The sequence below is a fragment of the Muscardinus avellanarius genome (genome assembly GCF_963383645.1).
Source record: "Muscardinus avellanarius genome assembly, chromosome: 8".
NCBI lineage: Eukaryota > Metazoa > Chordata > Mammalia > Rodentia > Gliridae > Muscardinus > Muscardinus avellanarius.
The window spans coordinates 35,665,471-35,682,072 of NC_137794.1; the positions used below are offsets into that span (position 1 = coordinate 35,665,471).

Below are 16,602 nucleotides of genomic sequence, written 5' to 3' on the forward strand. Positions count from 1 at the left end.
CATTAACATTAATATTATTAACATCGTCATCATTATTATTGTTATTTTTTTGTGGTACTGGAAAAGGAGCCCAGGGATAGTTGATCTCCAAGCCACATCCCCAGCCCTATTTTTTATTTTGAAACAAGTTCTCACTAAGTTGCAGAGGGCCTCACTAAGTACCTGAGGGTGACCTCCTGTCTCAACTTCCCAAGTACTGGGATTACTAGTGTGCACCATCACACCAGGCTAAATACTGCCATTATTATGGAAAACAGTAATGAAGCCTGCTCAGAAAACTGCAAAACAAACTAACATAGGATTTAGTAACCCCACTACTGGCTATATATATTGAAAGAAAATGAAATAATTATATGAAAAGACATCTATATGCCCATGTTTATTGTATCATTATACACAATAGTGAAGATAAAAATCAACCAAGGTGTCAACCAATAGATGAATGGGTAAGGAAAATGTGGTGTGAGTGTGTGTATATGTGTATGTGAATATTATAGATACAATAAAATATTACTCAGGCATAAAAATAAAATACTGTCATTAGCAGCAACATATATGGAACTAGATGTCTTTATGTTAAATAAGTCAGACACAAATATAATATGTTCTCATTCATTTATATAAATTAAAAAGTCAATTTCATAGAAGAACAGAGTGACATAGTTTCACTAAAGACTGGGAAGGGAAGGAAAAAAGATAGATAAAGGGCACCACAACAGAGTTAAACAAGAGGAATTACTTCTGTTTTCCTATAGCACAGTATGGTAACAATCTAAGATATATTTCAAAATAACTAGAAGAATAGTTTCCAACATATACAGATGATTAATGTTTGAGTAGATGGGAGTGTTAATGACCTAGATATGATCACTAAACATTGTGTACATGTATACAATTATATAATGCACTATAAAGATGTATCAATATTATGTCAATAAATACAACAAAATTAAATGAAAAAAAGCATAGAAAATTGCTACAATCATGGCTATTGCTTTTTATAGAGATGTTCACCCCAAGAGTGTTTGTAATTATTTATTTACTGATTGATTTTAGATTTCAACTGCTTGGATTCTATATGACAAAGCTGAGAAAATCATTCAAGAAAGGAGCAGCTCACAAAAGTTCTGAACACAGGTCCCATTGGCATAATTATTGAGATATCAAAAAAGTCAATATCTTGATTTCATTCTCAGATTTGAATAGCCAAACATTGTAGGATGTTAGAAAATTGATATGTCAGCAGTATATACAGTCTTACAGGAACTTCATTTTTTATTTATTTTAAAAATAGGAAACAAAGTTGATTATGACCCAAGATGGTAAATATACAGTAATCAAAATTAGAAAATTTTAGCAGGGTGTGGTGGGCACTCTTGTAACCCCGGTATTTGGGAGGCTGAGACCAGAGAATCGCTGTTCATGGACAGCTTCAGCCACTTAGTGAGGTTCTCGGCAACTTAGTGAGACACTGTTTCAAAATAAAGAATAAAAATAGGACAAGGGGACAAGGGTTGTAGTTCAGAGGTCGAATGTCAAATGTCCCTGGGTTCCATTCCTACAAAAGCAAAAAAAAAAAAAAAAAAAAAAAAGAAAATTCTTTCATACTATAATGATAGTTCTTTTTTTTTTTTTTTTTTTTTTTCTCAGTGGTACTGGGGTTCCTGGAAGCCCTTCTTCCTCCGGGCTACATTCCCTGGAAACAGGGTCTCTTAAGCCAGCGCGACTGGCTTCAAACCTGCACAATCCTCCTGTCTCCCCCTCCCAAGGGCAGGGATTACAAGTGTGCGCCACCACGCCCGGCTAATGAGAGTTTTTTTTAATAAACTGATAAGAAAACACACCAAACAAGTTAATACAAAATATGTTTATCAAGATATTAGAAAATTTTATCCTTAGCATCATATAAATAACTTTTTCAAGACCCACTTTTCCTAAAACCTGCATTAAAAAGAAAATGGCTAGTAAAAGGTTGTCAGGATAAGAGGAGATAAACCTACTCTTCAAAAATCTGATTCATAGCCACAGTAGGTTTTATATGAATATATTAAAATAGTCATATCTATTCTATATATATTCATAATAACAATTCCCATTAATCTTTAGTAAATAAATTGTATGTATACATATATGTGTGTATGTATCTACATATGCATAAGGTATGCTAGTCCTTTAATTTCACCACTCTAGTAATTATCAGGTGTATTTCCCTAATATTGTGCATTACGCAGGCCCTTAATGGCAACTCATACACATTCTTATATAAAGTATCTGCTCAAACTTTTTTTTTGCAGGTTTGGGAGTGGAACCCAGGGGCATTTGACCTCCGAGCTACACCCCTGCCCTATTTTTTATTCTTTAATTTGAAACCAGGTCTCACTGAGTTGCAGAGGGCCTCACTAAGTAGCTGAGGCTGTCTGTGAACCGCAATTCTCTAGTCTCAGCCTTCCAAATGCTGTAATTACAAGTGTGTGCCACCACGCCCGGCTAAAACATTTTTCTATATTTTTTGTTCATGTACTATTTCCAAATTGAACTACTTTAAATTTTGTCTAAAGTAAACTGGCCATATTTTTGTGGGTTTATTCAGGGATTTTTTAATTTGACTGCTTTTTGGTATACTATTCAGGATTTTCTTTACTCTTTTAGATTTTCTTTGTTTATAATCAAGCTTACTAAAGACAGAGAGTTTTACTACATTCTTTCCAAAAGTGTAATAGCCTCACTGCTAAACAACAGGATGCTGAACAGAATGATGGGAAAGGATATCCCTTGTTCAAATTCTTGGGGCAAAACTTTAATCTTTTATCACTGAGTATGTTAATTTTTTCATAGATATATGTTATCATGTTGAAAAAGTTTCCTACTACTTTTACTGAGTAACTATTTTTTTAAATTCATAAATGAGTGAAAAATTTTGCCAAATGCCTTTTTCATATGTTGAAATTATAAACATTTCCTTTATAAGTCTGTTAATATGGTGAAATTTACTGTTTTATGAATGTAAAAACAATGGTACATGCCTGCACTAAATCCCAATTTATAGCACATTATTAATTTTATCTATTGATGGATTCTATCCTCTAATATTTAACAAGAATTCTCACTTCTATGTTTATGGAAGTTTTATGTTGTTATAAGGGTTTTTATGTCTAAGTCTGGGTTTGACATAGAGTTATATTGGCCTTTTAAAATAAGTTAGGAGAGCTGGGTGTGCAAGCTTGTAATCCCAACATTTGGGAGGCAGAGACAGGAGGATCACAGTTTGCAGATGGCTTAATGAGGCCCTCTGCAACTCAGTAAGAACCTGTTTCAAAATAAAAAATAAAGTATAGGGCTGGAGGTATAGCTTGGAGGTAGAATGCCCATGGGTTCTATCCCTAGTACCACAAATAAATAAATAAATAAATAAATTAATTAATTAATTAATTAATTTAATACGTTTGAAAATGTCCCATAACTTTTAAACATTTTTTGTGCTAAGAGTAGTACTGGTTTTTTAATTTTAATGTGCAACAGAATTCATTTGATCCTGAAGTTTTTTTTGTATAAATTTTAAAACTATAAATATAATTTATTTAGTTAACATACGAAAATTTAGGCTTTTTATTTCTTTGTTTTCATAACTAGTGTTTTGAAAGAGTGTGTGTGTGTTTAATCTAAATTATGGAGATTACTGAAGTTTTACATATTTGCATTTAATTATGTTTTAACACAGCTTTATCACTGGGCTTGGTGGTGCATGCTTGTAATCCCAGCATTCAAGAGGCTAAAACCAGCAGATCACAACCTGCAAAAAGCCTCAGCTACTTAGTGAGGCCCTTCACAACTCAGTGAGACTCTGTTTCAAAAATATAAAGACTAAAAAATAGGGCTTGGGGTGTCGCTGGGAGGTACAATACCCCTAGGGTTCATCCCTAGTACCGCAAAACAACAACAAAACCAACAAAAAACACAGCTTCATCAATAGAAATATTTTGCTTTTAATTTTATTTTGACATGTCTTATTTTCCCCTTACTATTCCTGTCTTCATTAAAATCTTTATATAATAGTTATTTGATGCTTGCCTGATAATTTCATCACTTATTATAAATTCTCATTCTATTTCTATTAATTTTTTTCCCTCAAGTTTATAGATTATACATCTTTTAAAAATATTTTTATTGGTACATTATCATCTTACATCATCATCATCATGTTAGTGATATAAATGGACAAAGCACTTGGAACGCTTTCCCCTGGCTTCTTCCTATTCATTCTCCTCCTTCCCTACACAAAATACTGACATTAACATTGGTATTCTTACAGGATGTCAATGGAAATAATTCCTTCATTGATCTCATCCCCCCTACACTTTTCCTAGGCCACCTCCCTTGCTCTACTGGGGTTTTTCCTCCATTATCTTAAGTCCCTCTGGTATCCTAATTATTCCCTAGTTTCAGCATATGAAAATAAATGGCTAGTCACTTTCTGTAACTGGCTTATCTCATTTAATATAATATTCTCCAGGTCCATACATTCTTTTTTTTTTTTTTTCTTTTTCTGCAGTACTAGAGTTGGAACCCAGGGCATTCTGCCTCTAAGAGACACCAAAAGCCCATTTATTTTATTCTTTATTTTTAAACATGGTCTCACTGAGTTGCAAAGGGCCTCATTAAGTAGCTGAGGCTGTCCGTGAACTGCAATCCTCCTATCTTAGCCTCCCAAATACTGGGATTAAAAGTGTGCACCGCCACACCTGGCCAGGTCCATCCATTCTTACTTCTTCATATGCATAGTAATTTTTGAATGGACACTAGACAGTAATGATACAAATTGTTGAGATTATATATGATGCTGTTCGAGCAGGCAGTTAATCTGGTTGTGAATAAGTAAGATTCTTTAAGGAATTGTTTTATATTTTAATTTGCCTATATTTATATTATTTGAATGTTTCCTCAAATTCAGTATTTCTATATCAAACTTATATCTGTCCATAAACAAGCACTTTTTCAATTACCTAATTTTTTCAGTGTTATTATTTTTCCATCTTTTACTTTTGTATTTGTTTATTAACTTTCTTCTGTCATTTATATTAAATATTCACTATAATTCTTTAGATTATACCTCTTACAAATAGTACTTTGAAAGTCCTAAATACATAGCTTCAAATCTTATTCAAACCCTTTGGCCTGTAATTTTGTATCCCCTCCAATTTGGACCAATATCCTACAATGTCATACATTGAATTCAGTTAAAGTATATCTAATTTTAGTATATATCATTATGTGTAGAGAACTTAGAAGTAAGCACTTGGCTAAAATATTTAAAGTTATATTAACATTTTCTTATTAAATTTAATTTATAAGACAGTAATAAGATTCACATTTATTAGAGATAAGGGAATAACTAAAATATCATCCTGACAAAGAGAGAAGAAAGGAAAAGAAGAAGAAAGTAAATAGTTACATTAACTACAAATGAAAGTTAGTTTCAAATTATATGTACCTGATCAATGGATCCTAGATCATCAGCAAAGCTGTTTACTTCTGATAGAAGTAGAGAAATAATAGACTTTCTCAACACGCTGCAACTTCCAAGGGTTACCATACTCTCAGAGACATAATTCTGTACCTGAAACTAAAGTTAAAAGATAAAAGTTAGTAAGTTTCTACTTTCTATCAAGCCAAGTCAGAGTATAGTTAATGAGCATTTCCTAAGACTTTTTGACTAAGCTAAATACTGTGAGAAGTACAAAAAATGTCAATGTAATTCTAGGTCAGTCTCAAGAAAAATCGTGAAACAGACACATTATAACAATATAAGTATTACTATTTTATATAGGAATTAAATTATAAAATATAAGAGAGTGGTGCTACACTGAAAGTTTTAGCTGATATATCAAAAGATATTATAATAGTTTAGATAATAGACTATGTGTAAAATGAATAAAAAGGATAATAAAACAAACCACTTAAGTCCTTATCTGAAAGATGTCAAGTAGCTAGATACATAAGGGTTGAGAAGGCTGAAGATGTCTTTGGGGAAAGAGATGGATGCTCTATGAGTCACACTATCATATGAGTGGACAAGTGGGAGGGACTTTTTTGCCACAAGTCAAAAAAAGAAGAGTTTTACGATGATGAGAAAAATGTGGGTCACTAAATTTTCATGCAGATGCCACAAGAGTACTCACCATTAAATAATTTCAAAAGGATAATGGAACAAAATGAACACTTTTTTATAGTTACTAGAAGAATGGCCATTTAATTATTAATCACATTAAGGTATGTAAAACTCATGGCTGAAATTTCATTTAATCCATCCCTTATTTTAATAAATTATTTTTATACTTTTAGTGACATTGTAATTGAACATCATAGTGAAATTCAAAGTGATACACACATACACAAAAACATGTGATATATTTTGCTCTACCTCTCATCTCACTCCCTACTCCTTCCTGGGTCATATCTTCCCCACTTCCCTTCCTTATCCCCCTTCCATTACTGTGCAGGTCTTTTCCCTCATTTTTTTGAGATCACCTTTTTTTTTTTTTTTTTTTTTTGGTGGTACTGAGGTTCCTGGAAGCCCTTCTACCTCCGGGTTACACTCCCAGACCTATTTTTTATTTTTGGAAACAGGGTCTCCTAAGCCGGCCTGGCTGGCTTTGAACCTGCATGATCCTCCTGTCTCCACCTCCCAAGCACGGGGATTACAAGTGTGCGCCTCCACGCCCGGCTTGACATCACTTTTGTTTGCTATTTTCTCTTTAGCTTGCACATATGAGAGAAAACAAATGATCTGACCTTCTGAAACTGGCTGATCTCAATTACACTATCCTCTAGTTCCATTCATATTCCCACAAATGACATAATTTTGTTTTCTTTGTTGTGAAATAAGTTTCCATTATGTGTGTATATAAAACAAATTCTTTATTCATCTACTGACAAATGCTTAGGTTGAGGGCATAACTTGTCTGTTGGAAATTGTGCTGCTATGCACATGAATATACATTTATCAATATAGTATTTTGACTTTAATTATTCTGGAAAGCTACCCAGGAACAGTATATCTGGGTTGTATGGTACTTCTATTTCTAGTCTTTAGGAAAAACCTCCATACTGATTTCCATAGTGGTTGTACTAATTTACAATCTCACAGTGTATAATAGTCCCTATTTCTCCACATCCTTGCCATTATTTATTAGCTGTATTCTTGATAATTGCCATTATAATTAAAGTTAAGAAGAAACAGTATAGTTTTGATTTGTGTTTCCCTTATTGCTAATGGCTTCAAACATTTTTCATATTTTTGTTGGCCATTTTAATTTCTTCTTTTAAGAAGTATCTATTCAGTTCAACTGCCCATTTTAAAACAAAGGACAAAAATGAAATGGTCATCTCAATAGGTGTAGAAAAATGATTAGGCAAAATTCACCCATTCATATTAAAAACACTGAAGAAATGAATACAAGGAACTTACTTCAACATCATAAAGGCAATATATAATAACCCCAAACCCAGCATACTGAACAGTAAAAATTGAGATTATTTCCTCTAAAATCAGAAACAAGAAAAGGATTACCACTATCGCCACTCTGGTATAATATATTACTTGTATTTTATCCAGAGCAATTAGGTAAGAGAAGAAAATCAAAGAGACATGAAGAAGGAAAGAAGAATTAATCTCTGTTTTCAGATAACATGACCCTATATAGAAGACCTAAAAATCCCCAACCAGAAGACTTCTAGAGATAATAAATTCACCAAAAATAGCTGGATAGAAAATCAACCTATGAAAATCCATAACTTTTCAATATACCATGAATCCACAGAAAAAGTAACCTGGAAATCAATTTCATTCACAATAGGCTAAAAACATCAAAACAAAACAAAAGACAAAAAGGCTCACTTAGAAATAGAACCATTATGGTTAGATACAGAATGTCCCCTGAAGAGCTCATGTATTAATGTTCAGTTGATATAACTAAGTTGTAAAGGTTGGAATCCATTGTAATGGATATACTGGGTGATAAACTAGGATGTAGAGTTTGGCTGGAGAAGGTGGGTCCACTGTGCTTTAGTTACAGGGATTCTTATATTGTCTTTGATTCACCTTGCTTGCTTATTCTGTTTCTCTCCTCTGTGATGTGAGAACAGAGCCCTTGCTCTTTTATTTTCCCTGGTTCCCACCACCATGCCCTAAGATCCACAGACCCAGCCTGACATAGACTGAATCCTAAATCTCCAAAAAAAAAAAAAACATTCATGTATAATACCAGTATTTAGGAAGTTAAGAAAGGAAGATAAGGAGGATCACAATCAAAACCAGCTTCAGCAACTTAGTGAGACTGTAAGCAACTTAGCAAAACCCTATCTCAAAATAAAACATAAAAGGGTCAGAGATGCAGCTCAGAAGTAAAATGCTTCTGGTTTCAATACCCAGTAAAAAGAAGGAGAAAAGTAAAAGAAGGAAGAGGAGGAGGAGAAAGAGGAGGAGGAAGAGGAGGAGAAGGAGGGGGAGGAGGAGGAGGAAGAAGAGAACAGTATAGAGACAAATCCTCACAGTTATAACCAATTGAATTTTTTTTTTTTTTTTTTTGCTGTAGTGGAGCTTGAACCCAGAGGCATTCTATCTCTGAGGTACACCCCCAGCCCTATATATATTTTTTATTCATTATTTTGAAATAGGACCTCACTAAGTAGCTGAGGCTGACCATGAACCTACAATCCTCCTGTTTCAGTCTCCTAAGTACTGGGATTAGGAGCATGCAGCACCATATCTAGCTACTAGTTGATTTTTTTTTATAAAGGAGCTGAAACCACAAAGTGGAGAAAAGATAGCCTTTTCAATAATGCCTGCTGGCGTAAGAGTGAAATTAGACTCTAGTCTCTTACCCAGCATAAGGGTAAACTCAAATTAGGTAAAAGATAAAAGACTAAACAGCCTGTAATTACCAAATGAGGGTATATGATCAACTCTCCAACATATAGGAAATGGTAGATACTTCTTCAACAAAATCCCCAAATCCCAGAAAATAAAAGTGAGAATCAAAAAATGGAATGGCATTAAATTAAAAATCTTATATACCACAAATAAAACAATTAAAGTATGAAGATAGAGCCAATAGAATGGGAGAAAATCTTTTCCAGCTATTTCTTAGACAGCAGACTAATATCTAGAATACATAAAAAAACTTGAAAATCTTACAAAAAATATGTTAATAAAAATGAGCAATTGGAGTCGGGTGTGGTGGCAGATGCTTGTAATCCCCGTACTTTGGAAACTGAGACAGGAGGATCACAGGTTTGTGGTCAAACTCAGATACTTAGTGAGGCCCTATACAACTTAATGAGACCCTGTTTCAAAATAAAGAATAAAAAAATAGGGCTGGGGGTCTAGGTCAGAGAGAGAATGCCCCTGGGTTCCATTCCCAGTACTGGAAAAAAAAAAAAAAGCAATTGAACAGAATGAATCTATCCTTTATCATGGCTATGAGAAATGAGGGTTCATATAGTGTCTCAAAACATAAAAATGGTTATATACTTTGTCATTCTCTGTATAAGCTTAACATTATACTATGGAGATACTGTTTTCAATGCTATATAAATAATTCCAGGTAAAATTAAGAAATGTCACTTTTGAGTCCTCTGAGATGAACAGTACATGTAAATATTTTTCAAATTAATCTTTTTACAGTACACATTAATAGTATTTTAGATCAACTTTTTATCAAAAACATCAAATTAATTTTTGTAGAATAACTTTTGAAGTATTGGGTTTAATTCTTCTATAAAGTTTTTTTAGAATTGAGTCTGGACCTTTTCCTTGATGGAAGGCTTTTTATTGGTATCTTTATCTCATTGCTTGCTTTTGTTGGTTTAGATTTTCTGTATCTTCTTGGTTCAATTTAGGTAGGTTGTATGTGTCTAGAAATCTGTCAATTTCTTCTATTTTTTCTACTTTATTGGAGTATAAATTCTCAAAATAGGTTCTGATGAACCTCTACATTTTCCAGTATCTATATGATATCTCTTTTTTCGTTTCTGGGTTAATTCTCTCTTTTGGTAAGCTGGGCTAAGAGTTTGTCAATCTTGTTAATCTTTTCAAAGATTTAGCTTTTTTTGTTAATTTTTTGTATTTTGTTGTTCTTGTTGATGAAGATGATGATGTTCTCTATTTCACTGATTTCTGCTCTGACTTTAATGACCTCCTGCTTTCTACTGGGTCTGGGATTAGACTGTTTTACCAAGTCCTATGAGATGTCATTAGGTTGTCTATTTGGTGACTTTATCTTATGTGGGCACTCAGTGTTAAAAATTTTACTCTTAAAACTGCCTTTGAAAGTGTCCCATAGATTTTAATGTCATGTCTCTATTTTCATTTAATTCTAGGAATTTTTCATTTTTCCCTATTTCTTTGATTCAATCATTATTCAAGAACGTATCATTCAATCTCCATGTATTTATGTAATTCCTTTGGGTCTTCTTTGTTGGGGCCCACTCGGCAGGACCGAGGTGGCACCCAGGCTTGTTGCCAGCGTGGACTCAAGATGGCGCCTGGGCTTGCAGCCAAGTCACGAGGCTCACGAGGCTGGCGGTGCCCTGAGCCTGCGCAGTGAGCCCTATCAGGCGCCTTACGGATGATTAGTGACGCAGCGCCTCGTGCTACCACCTGCCCGCCCAGGAGAAGGTTAAAAAGCGCGCATGCCCTAGCGGGAGAGCGAAGAGGGTTGGTGGACAGGAAGAGCAGTTCCTTGGTGGACTGCTCCGGGCTCCGAGCTGGGACGGACATGTTCACAAAGCCACCACTGTGACTGGTGTGTGCTGCAGCAGAGACGTAGAGTGCCACAGAGGAGGGTTGGTGGAGTGATGAGGGAGGAGATAGAAGACTGATGTTGTTTTTACCTGAGAGGGCATTGAGAGAGCATTAAAGAGGAAGGAGCTTCATCAACAGAGTCGGCGTTCGTGTGTTTCTTCCCTAGGCTCTGCTGGTCAGAGCCCTAGGGACGCGACACTTCTTGTTGATATCTACACTGTGGGATTGCAAATTAGTATAGTCACTATGAAGATCAGTGTGAAGATTCCTCAGAAAACTTAGAATGAATCCTCATATGACTCAGATATACCATTCCTAGGTATTTTTTCATAGGGACTAAAATCAGAAAATTATGGTAATACATGCATATTCATGTTTAGAGCAGCATAATTCATAATAGCCAAATTATGGAAACCACCCACATGGCCATCAACACATGAAAAGATCACAAAATTATGTGATGTATACACAGTGGAATTCTACTCAGCAATAAAAACAAAATTATGTCATTTTCGGGGAAATAGATGAAAGGGTTCCTACTTTTCCACAACCCTTCCAGTTTTTATTGTTGTTTGACTTCTTGATGATTTCCATACTAAATGCAGTTAAGTGAAATCTTAGTATAGTTATAATTTGCATCTCCCTGATTTTTTCACATATTTATTGGCCTTTTTTATTTCTTCTTTTGTTAAGTGTTTTAGTTCAATTGCCCATTCCTTGATTGCATCATTAGGGTTTTTTAGTGTTAATGTCTTTTAAGTAATTTGTATATTTTGGATATTAGTTTTCTATCAGAGGAATAGCTGGCAAAGATCCTTTTGCATTCTGTAAGCTGTCTCTTTAGACTCTTGATGGTTTTCTTTGATGAGCAGAAACTTCTACTAAACCTATATAGAAGAACTAAACCCAATACTTCACAAATTATTCCATAAAATAAGATGAGATAGAACCCTTCCAAATGCCTTCTACATGGTTAGTATTACCTTAATGCCAAAACCAAATAAAGATCCCTCAAGAAAATAAAATTATATACCAATATCCTTGATGAACATAGATGCAAAAATTATAAACAAAACTAACAATATGCATTTGAAAGTGTATCAAGAAAATTTAACACCATGACCAACTTAGTTTCATCCCAGGAATACAAGGTCGTTCAACATGCACAATTCAATACATGCCATTCCCCACATAAACATAACTACAACTAAGGCTAAAAGTCACATGATCATCTCAATAGATACGAAAAAATCATTTGACAAAATCCCATGCTCATTCATGTTAAAACAGTGCAGAATATCTAACTAGAAGGAACTTACGTCAATATCATAAAGATAATATAACATAAATCCAAAGTCAGTATCATATTGAATGGGAAAAAACTGAGAATTCCATTTAAAATCAGTATCAAGACAAGCTTACTCAATATCACCACTCCTTTTCAATGTAGTATTTGAGACTAGTCAGAATTATAAGGCAAAATAATGAAAAAACTAAAGTTAGGGAAAAAGAACTGAAATTATCTCTATTTGCAGATTAATGATCCTATACCTAAAAGACTCAAAAAACTCAACCTAAAAACTTCTAGAGCTGATCAACATATTTAGCAAAGTAGAGCTACAAATCAATCTAAAAAAATTCAGTAGCTTTTCTATATGTCAACCATGAATCCATGGAAAAAGAAATCTAGAAAACAACTCCATTTACATTTATCTAAAAAATAATAAAGTACCTTGGAATCAATCTAACCAAGGAAGACAGAGACCTCCACAACTAAAATTATAAAACCTGTGTCAGTCTTATCACATCTTCCTAATACTAGTATTTGTTTCTCCCACACTCCTCTGAAGTTTGGTTTTGTATGAGTTTATTTCTGCTAAGAAGTACTCAATTGAGCCATCTTACAAGTGCATTATAGAGAAAGAGAATTAGGAAGAGAAGGTACATTTTGTTGGCACAGAGGTGAAGTTGTTCTGACTCATTTAGCAGTTGGTTCAAAGGATACTTAACTATACAGGCTCATAATCATGGCAGAAGCAGCAGCTATCATGGTGGCCCTAGGATTTAAGAAGTTATTCCTGAAAAGTGAGCCTTCTCGAAGGTGCTTTGATCTATATGTTTATCTAGAGATTTCCTACAGCTCAGTGCCACATTAAAGTCTTGAAATATGCAGGGGTTGAAATCCTTCTGCATGTGCAATTAATTTGCCTGTATTAACTATATAGAAGATAGAAGGATTTTGGAGAATGACAAGTGAATTATTACAAACTTAATCAGACAAAGCTTCTAAATACATAGTGCTGTTGTTCCAGATGTAGCTTCTTCCCCAAAAGGATCAATGTTGCTCCTGATATCTGTTAGGCAAATTTTAATCTAGAAATTTTTTCATTAATCTAATAAGCACACAAAATGGACAAGTTTGTGTTTGTTCACCTAGTAGACAGTATACTTTTTCTGTCTTATTTAAGGCTATAGAAACCTACTGTATTTGTGCCATTATTTAGTTCACAGGGATTTTAATCATCAAAACATGCAATAGGACATCATGCTGGTGTACTATATTGATGATATACTCAAGTCCTAGAATTCAGAAATCCTGATATACTTAGGAAGTTTCTGGTTCTGATATATATATAGTAAAACTTTCTCTAAAGGAAAAACAATTTGCTTTAATATGCATTCTTATTATTACAAAAAATATAAAGTTTAAAAGGCCTTTGTGGATATTTAAAGAAGGTATATTTATTTGTTTTACTACTATAATGTATATACTGATTAAATAAAAATGATTTATGCATTGAGAATGGCCCAGAGCAGAATATCTCCAGCTGATATAAGATGGAAAACAAAGAGCTGCCTCTGACAACTGGATCTCATGTGGAGTAAGGTCCAGTATGCTTAGATCTGATTACTATACTATACGAAGCTAGCAGCAAATCCAAACAAAACCACAAAAGAGAGACCTTGTGTTTGAAATAATGACATATCTTTGTAGATGAGTAAATATGCTTCTACAAAACTCTTTGTTCATATTTGGTCCTAGGAGAAATTGACTGCCCACCTGATCACAGAATAATCTAAAATCACATGTATATGAGAATATTTCATCATTAAGTAATTATCAAGTAGTTGTACTAAAAACAAATTGGGATCAAGCAAGAACTAAAAAAAGTGAAGTTTTTTTTATCAGTTGATACTTAAAAGTCTAACTAGGAGATGACTCTTTTTAAGGTTGAGTTATTATTCAATAATATGAAGCCAATATATAGTGCTCTTTCTCCCATATGAGTTCAGGCTGGTGAATAAAGTAATATGAAATATAAAGAATGCAACTGAAGTGGTTCCATTAGCAGCATACAATATTACTTAGCCACAGTATTATGTTTTAAATAAGTAATTTGGACAAAGTCTTGCAAGTAATTTTAGGCTATGCAGTAATGACAGACATAGCACTGCTACTATGGGTAGTAGAATCAAGATACAAATAAACCAGCCAGGTGTGGTGGTGCACGCTTGTAATCCCAGCATTTGGGAGGCTGAGACAGGAGGAAGGCAGTTCAAGTACAGCCTTAGCTCCTACTTAGTGAGACCCTTTGCAACTCAGTGAGACTCTGTTTCAAAATAAAGAATAAAAAGAGTATCGCTCAGAGGTAGAAGGCCCCTGGGTTCCACCCTTAGTACTGATAAAAACAAAGAAGATTCAAATAAACTCTCGAAAATATAAACTAAACTATAATAATACATCTCAAATAATCTAAAAAGTGCTTGTAAGGTCATATTTATTTCAGTTCCTGAACCTGCAAAAAATGAGAATCAAAATTAGATTAAAAAAAAAAAAAAACTTCCTACCTACTAAGCACATATCCAGATTTGAACTAATGAAATTCAATGTCCAGAAAAACCCAAGAAAGGACTATTGGAACCTTCATAAAAGTGCTCATATTTCCTAGAAGATGTTGCAATGTGGATTTTGGACATTAACAGTATTTCTGTTAGACTTTGTTATTTCAGAAATAACTTACTCAAACCAATGTGATTATATTTGAGTATGGAAAGCTTTAGGACCTTACCTGCCAAACTTTACAACATCCATCAGCTAATATACAGAGCAGAGTATGCTAATTTATGACTAATTACTCCAACACAACAGATTAATAACACTTCCTTATCACTGGGGGCTAAGTGACAGTTTGACCAAGATCAAAAGTAAATAATAATAAAGCACAATATTTTATGTGCTAAAAAGGATGTAAGGTGTTGTAAAATCATATATCTTCTCATATTATCAAAAGGATTTATATTACTGAGACACAGATAACTGTTTAAGGATGTATATATAAGCTAAATACCAGATATATCAAATTATACATTACATATAGATAACAAAAAAAGAAATAAGTTCTGGCAATTACAAACCCAAACTGAGTGAAATAAATTTTAAAAAGAAGTTTGGAGCCAAAGACACATAACAACTACTGAACAAACAAACAAGTGATAGAGACTAGCTATATAGAAGAAATGTCTAGGAATATACTTTAGGATGCTGATTTATTCCTTTTACTTCTAAGACATCTATTTGCATGGTTATATGGATAAAAGAAGTCAAGTTAAAGCAATTAAGAAGATCTATTGGAACAAGAGAGACTGTACTCATTTCTTTTGTCTAAAAGTTAAGGCATACAATACCCCATCTAGTATCCCAACAACACTGACAATTACATTCCTGCCATTCTATACTCAAGGAGTCAAATCCCAAGCATTCTTGAAGGCATAAAAACTTTGAAATCCCACAAAAGCATTTAGTAAAAATGTTAAGCCATTGCAAGATTTGAAATAATTTTTACTAATTACCACATTGAAGTAAGGAAACATAACTGCCACACTATATTAATTTTATAACAGACCATCACTATATGCAAGCTGAAAAGTAGGGAAAAGAGGTATAGAGATACAAAAATGGTTACCAACCATACATGTGGGTGACTGATGCATCAATGTGTGTTTTCTACTTCCTGAAATACTTATAACTGTATCTCAATGCCTTTAATTTCCTATTATTTTATAATGAATGTACACTAATTATATAAGCCAAGAACAACACAAAAAAATTCTGTTTAGAACAAAAACAAAAAAACCCCAACAACTAACCAACCACTCAACCATTCAACCAACCAACTAACCCTAAAAGAAAGATATTGGTTCTGGCAAGCTGAAAAATAAATTGCAAAAACCTTCATCTACCAGTGCTACCAGTAAACTATAAAACTTTTGAAATAACCAAATCATCCAGCTGGATCAACTACAATTATTAACATGAATCTGCATTATCAAAGTGGAGTTTAACACAATAGGCAAGCAATTAGCAGGATGAAATGTCCAAAGAACTGACATGGGAACTAACTATACTTCTAACAAATCATCATCATAAGGGGCTCTCCCATTCCACTGCCCCTCTGAGATTAGAGCAATGCTGATCTGTGGTATAGCCTTAAAGCTGCTTTGCAAAGATCTTAAACCTCAGTACAATCAAGTGTAGGTAAATGCTCCAAATTTAACTGAAAATCACAAGAAACAATGCTCAGAGCTCTCACTCATGAAAATATGTGTATTACATATAAAGGGGGCATGTATGTTTGTATCACTTTGAATTTTACTATGATGTATAAATAGACTAATAAAATATATATAAAATTAAACATATCTATTCTATAAAATAAATGTTACTGTACAATAAAATTTCTGCTGCAGGTAATTATATAAATTAATTTTTTTGCAGTACTGGGGATTGAACTCAGAGGCAT

At 33.7% G+C, this 16,602-nt stretch overlaps 1 protein-coding gene across 1 annotated transcript in view; it reads right to left on the reverse strand.

The window, feature by feature from the left end:
• MEI4 (meiotic double-stranded break formation protein 4) overlaps positions 1 to 16,602 on the reverse strand; it is a gene marked incomplete at its 3' end in the record, with an annotated part of 178,801 nt that overhangs the window by 60,012 nt on the left and 102,187 nt on the right. Inside the window, exon 3 of the mRNA XM_080700081.1 lies at positions 5,489 to 5,620. Within this exon, the coding sequence (XP_080556207.1) occupies positions 5,489 to 5,620 (132 nt within the window). The remainder of the gene's footprint in view (positions 1 to 5,488; positions 5,621 to 16,602) is intronic.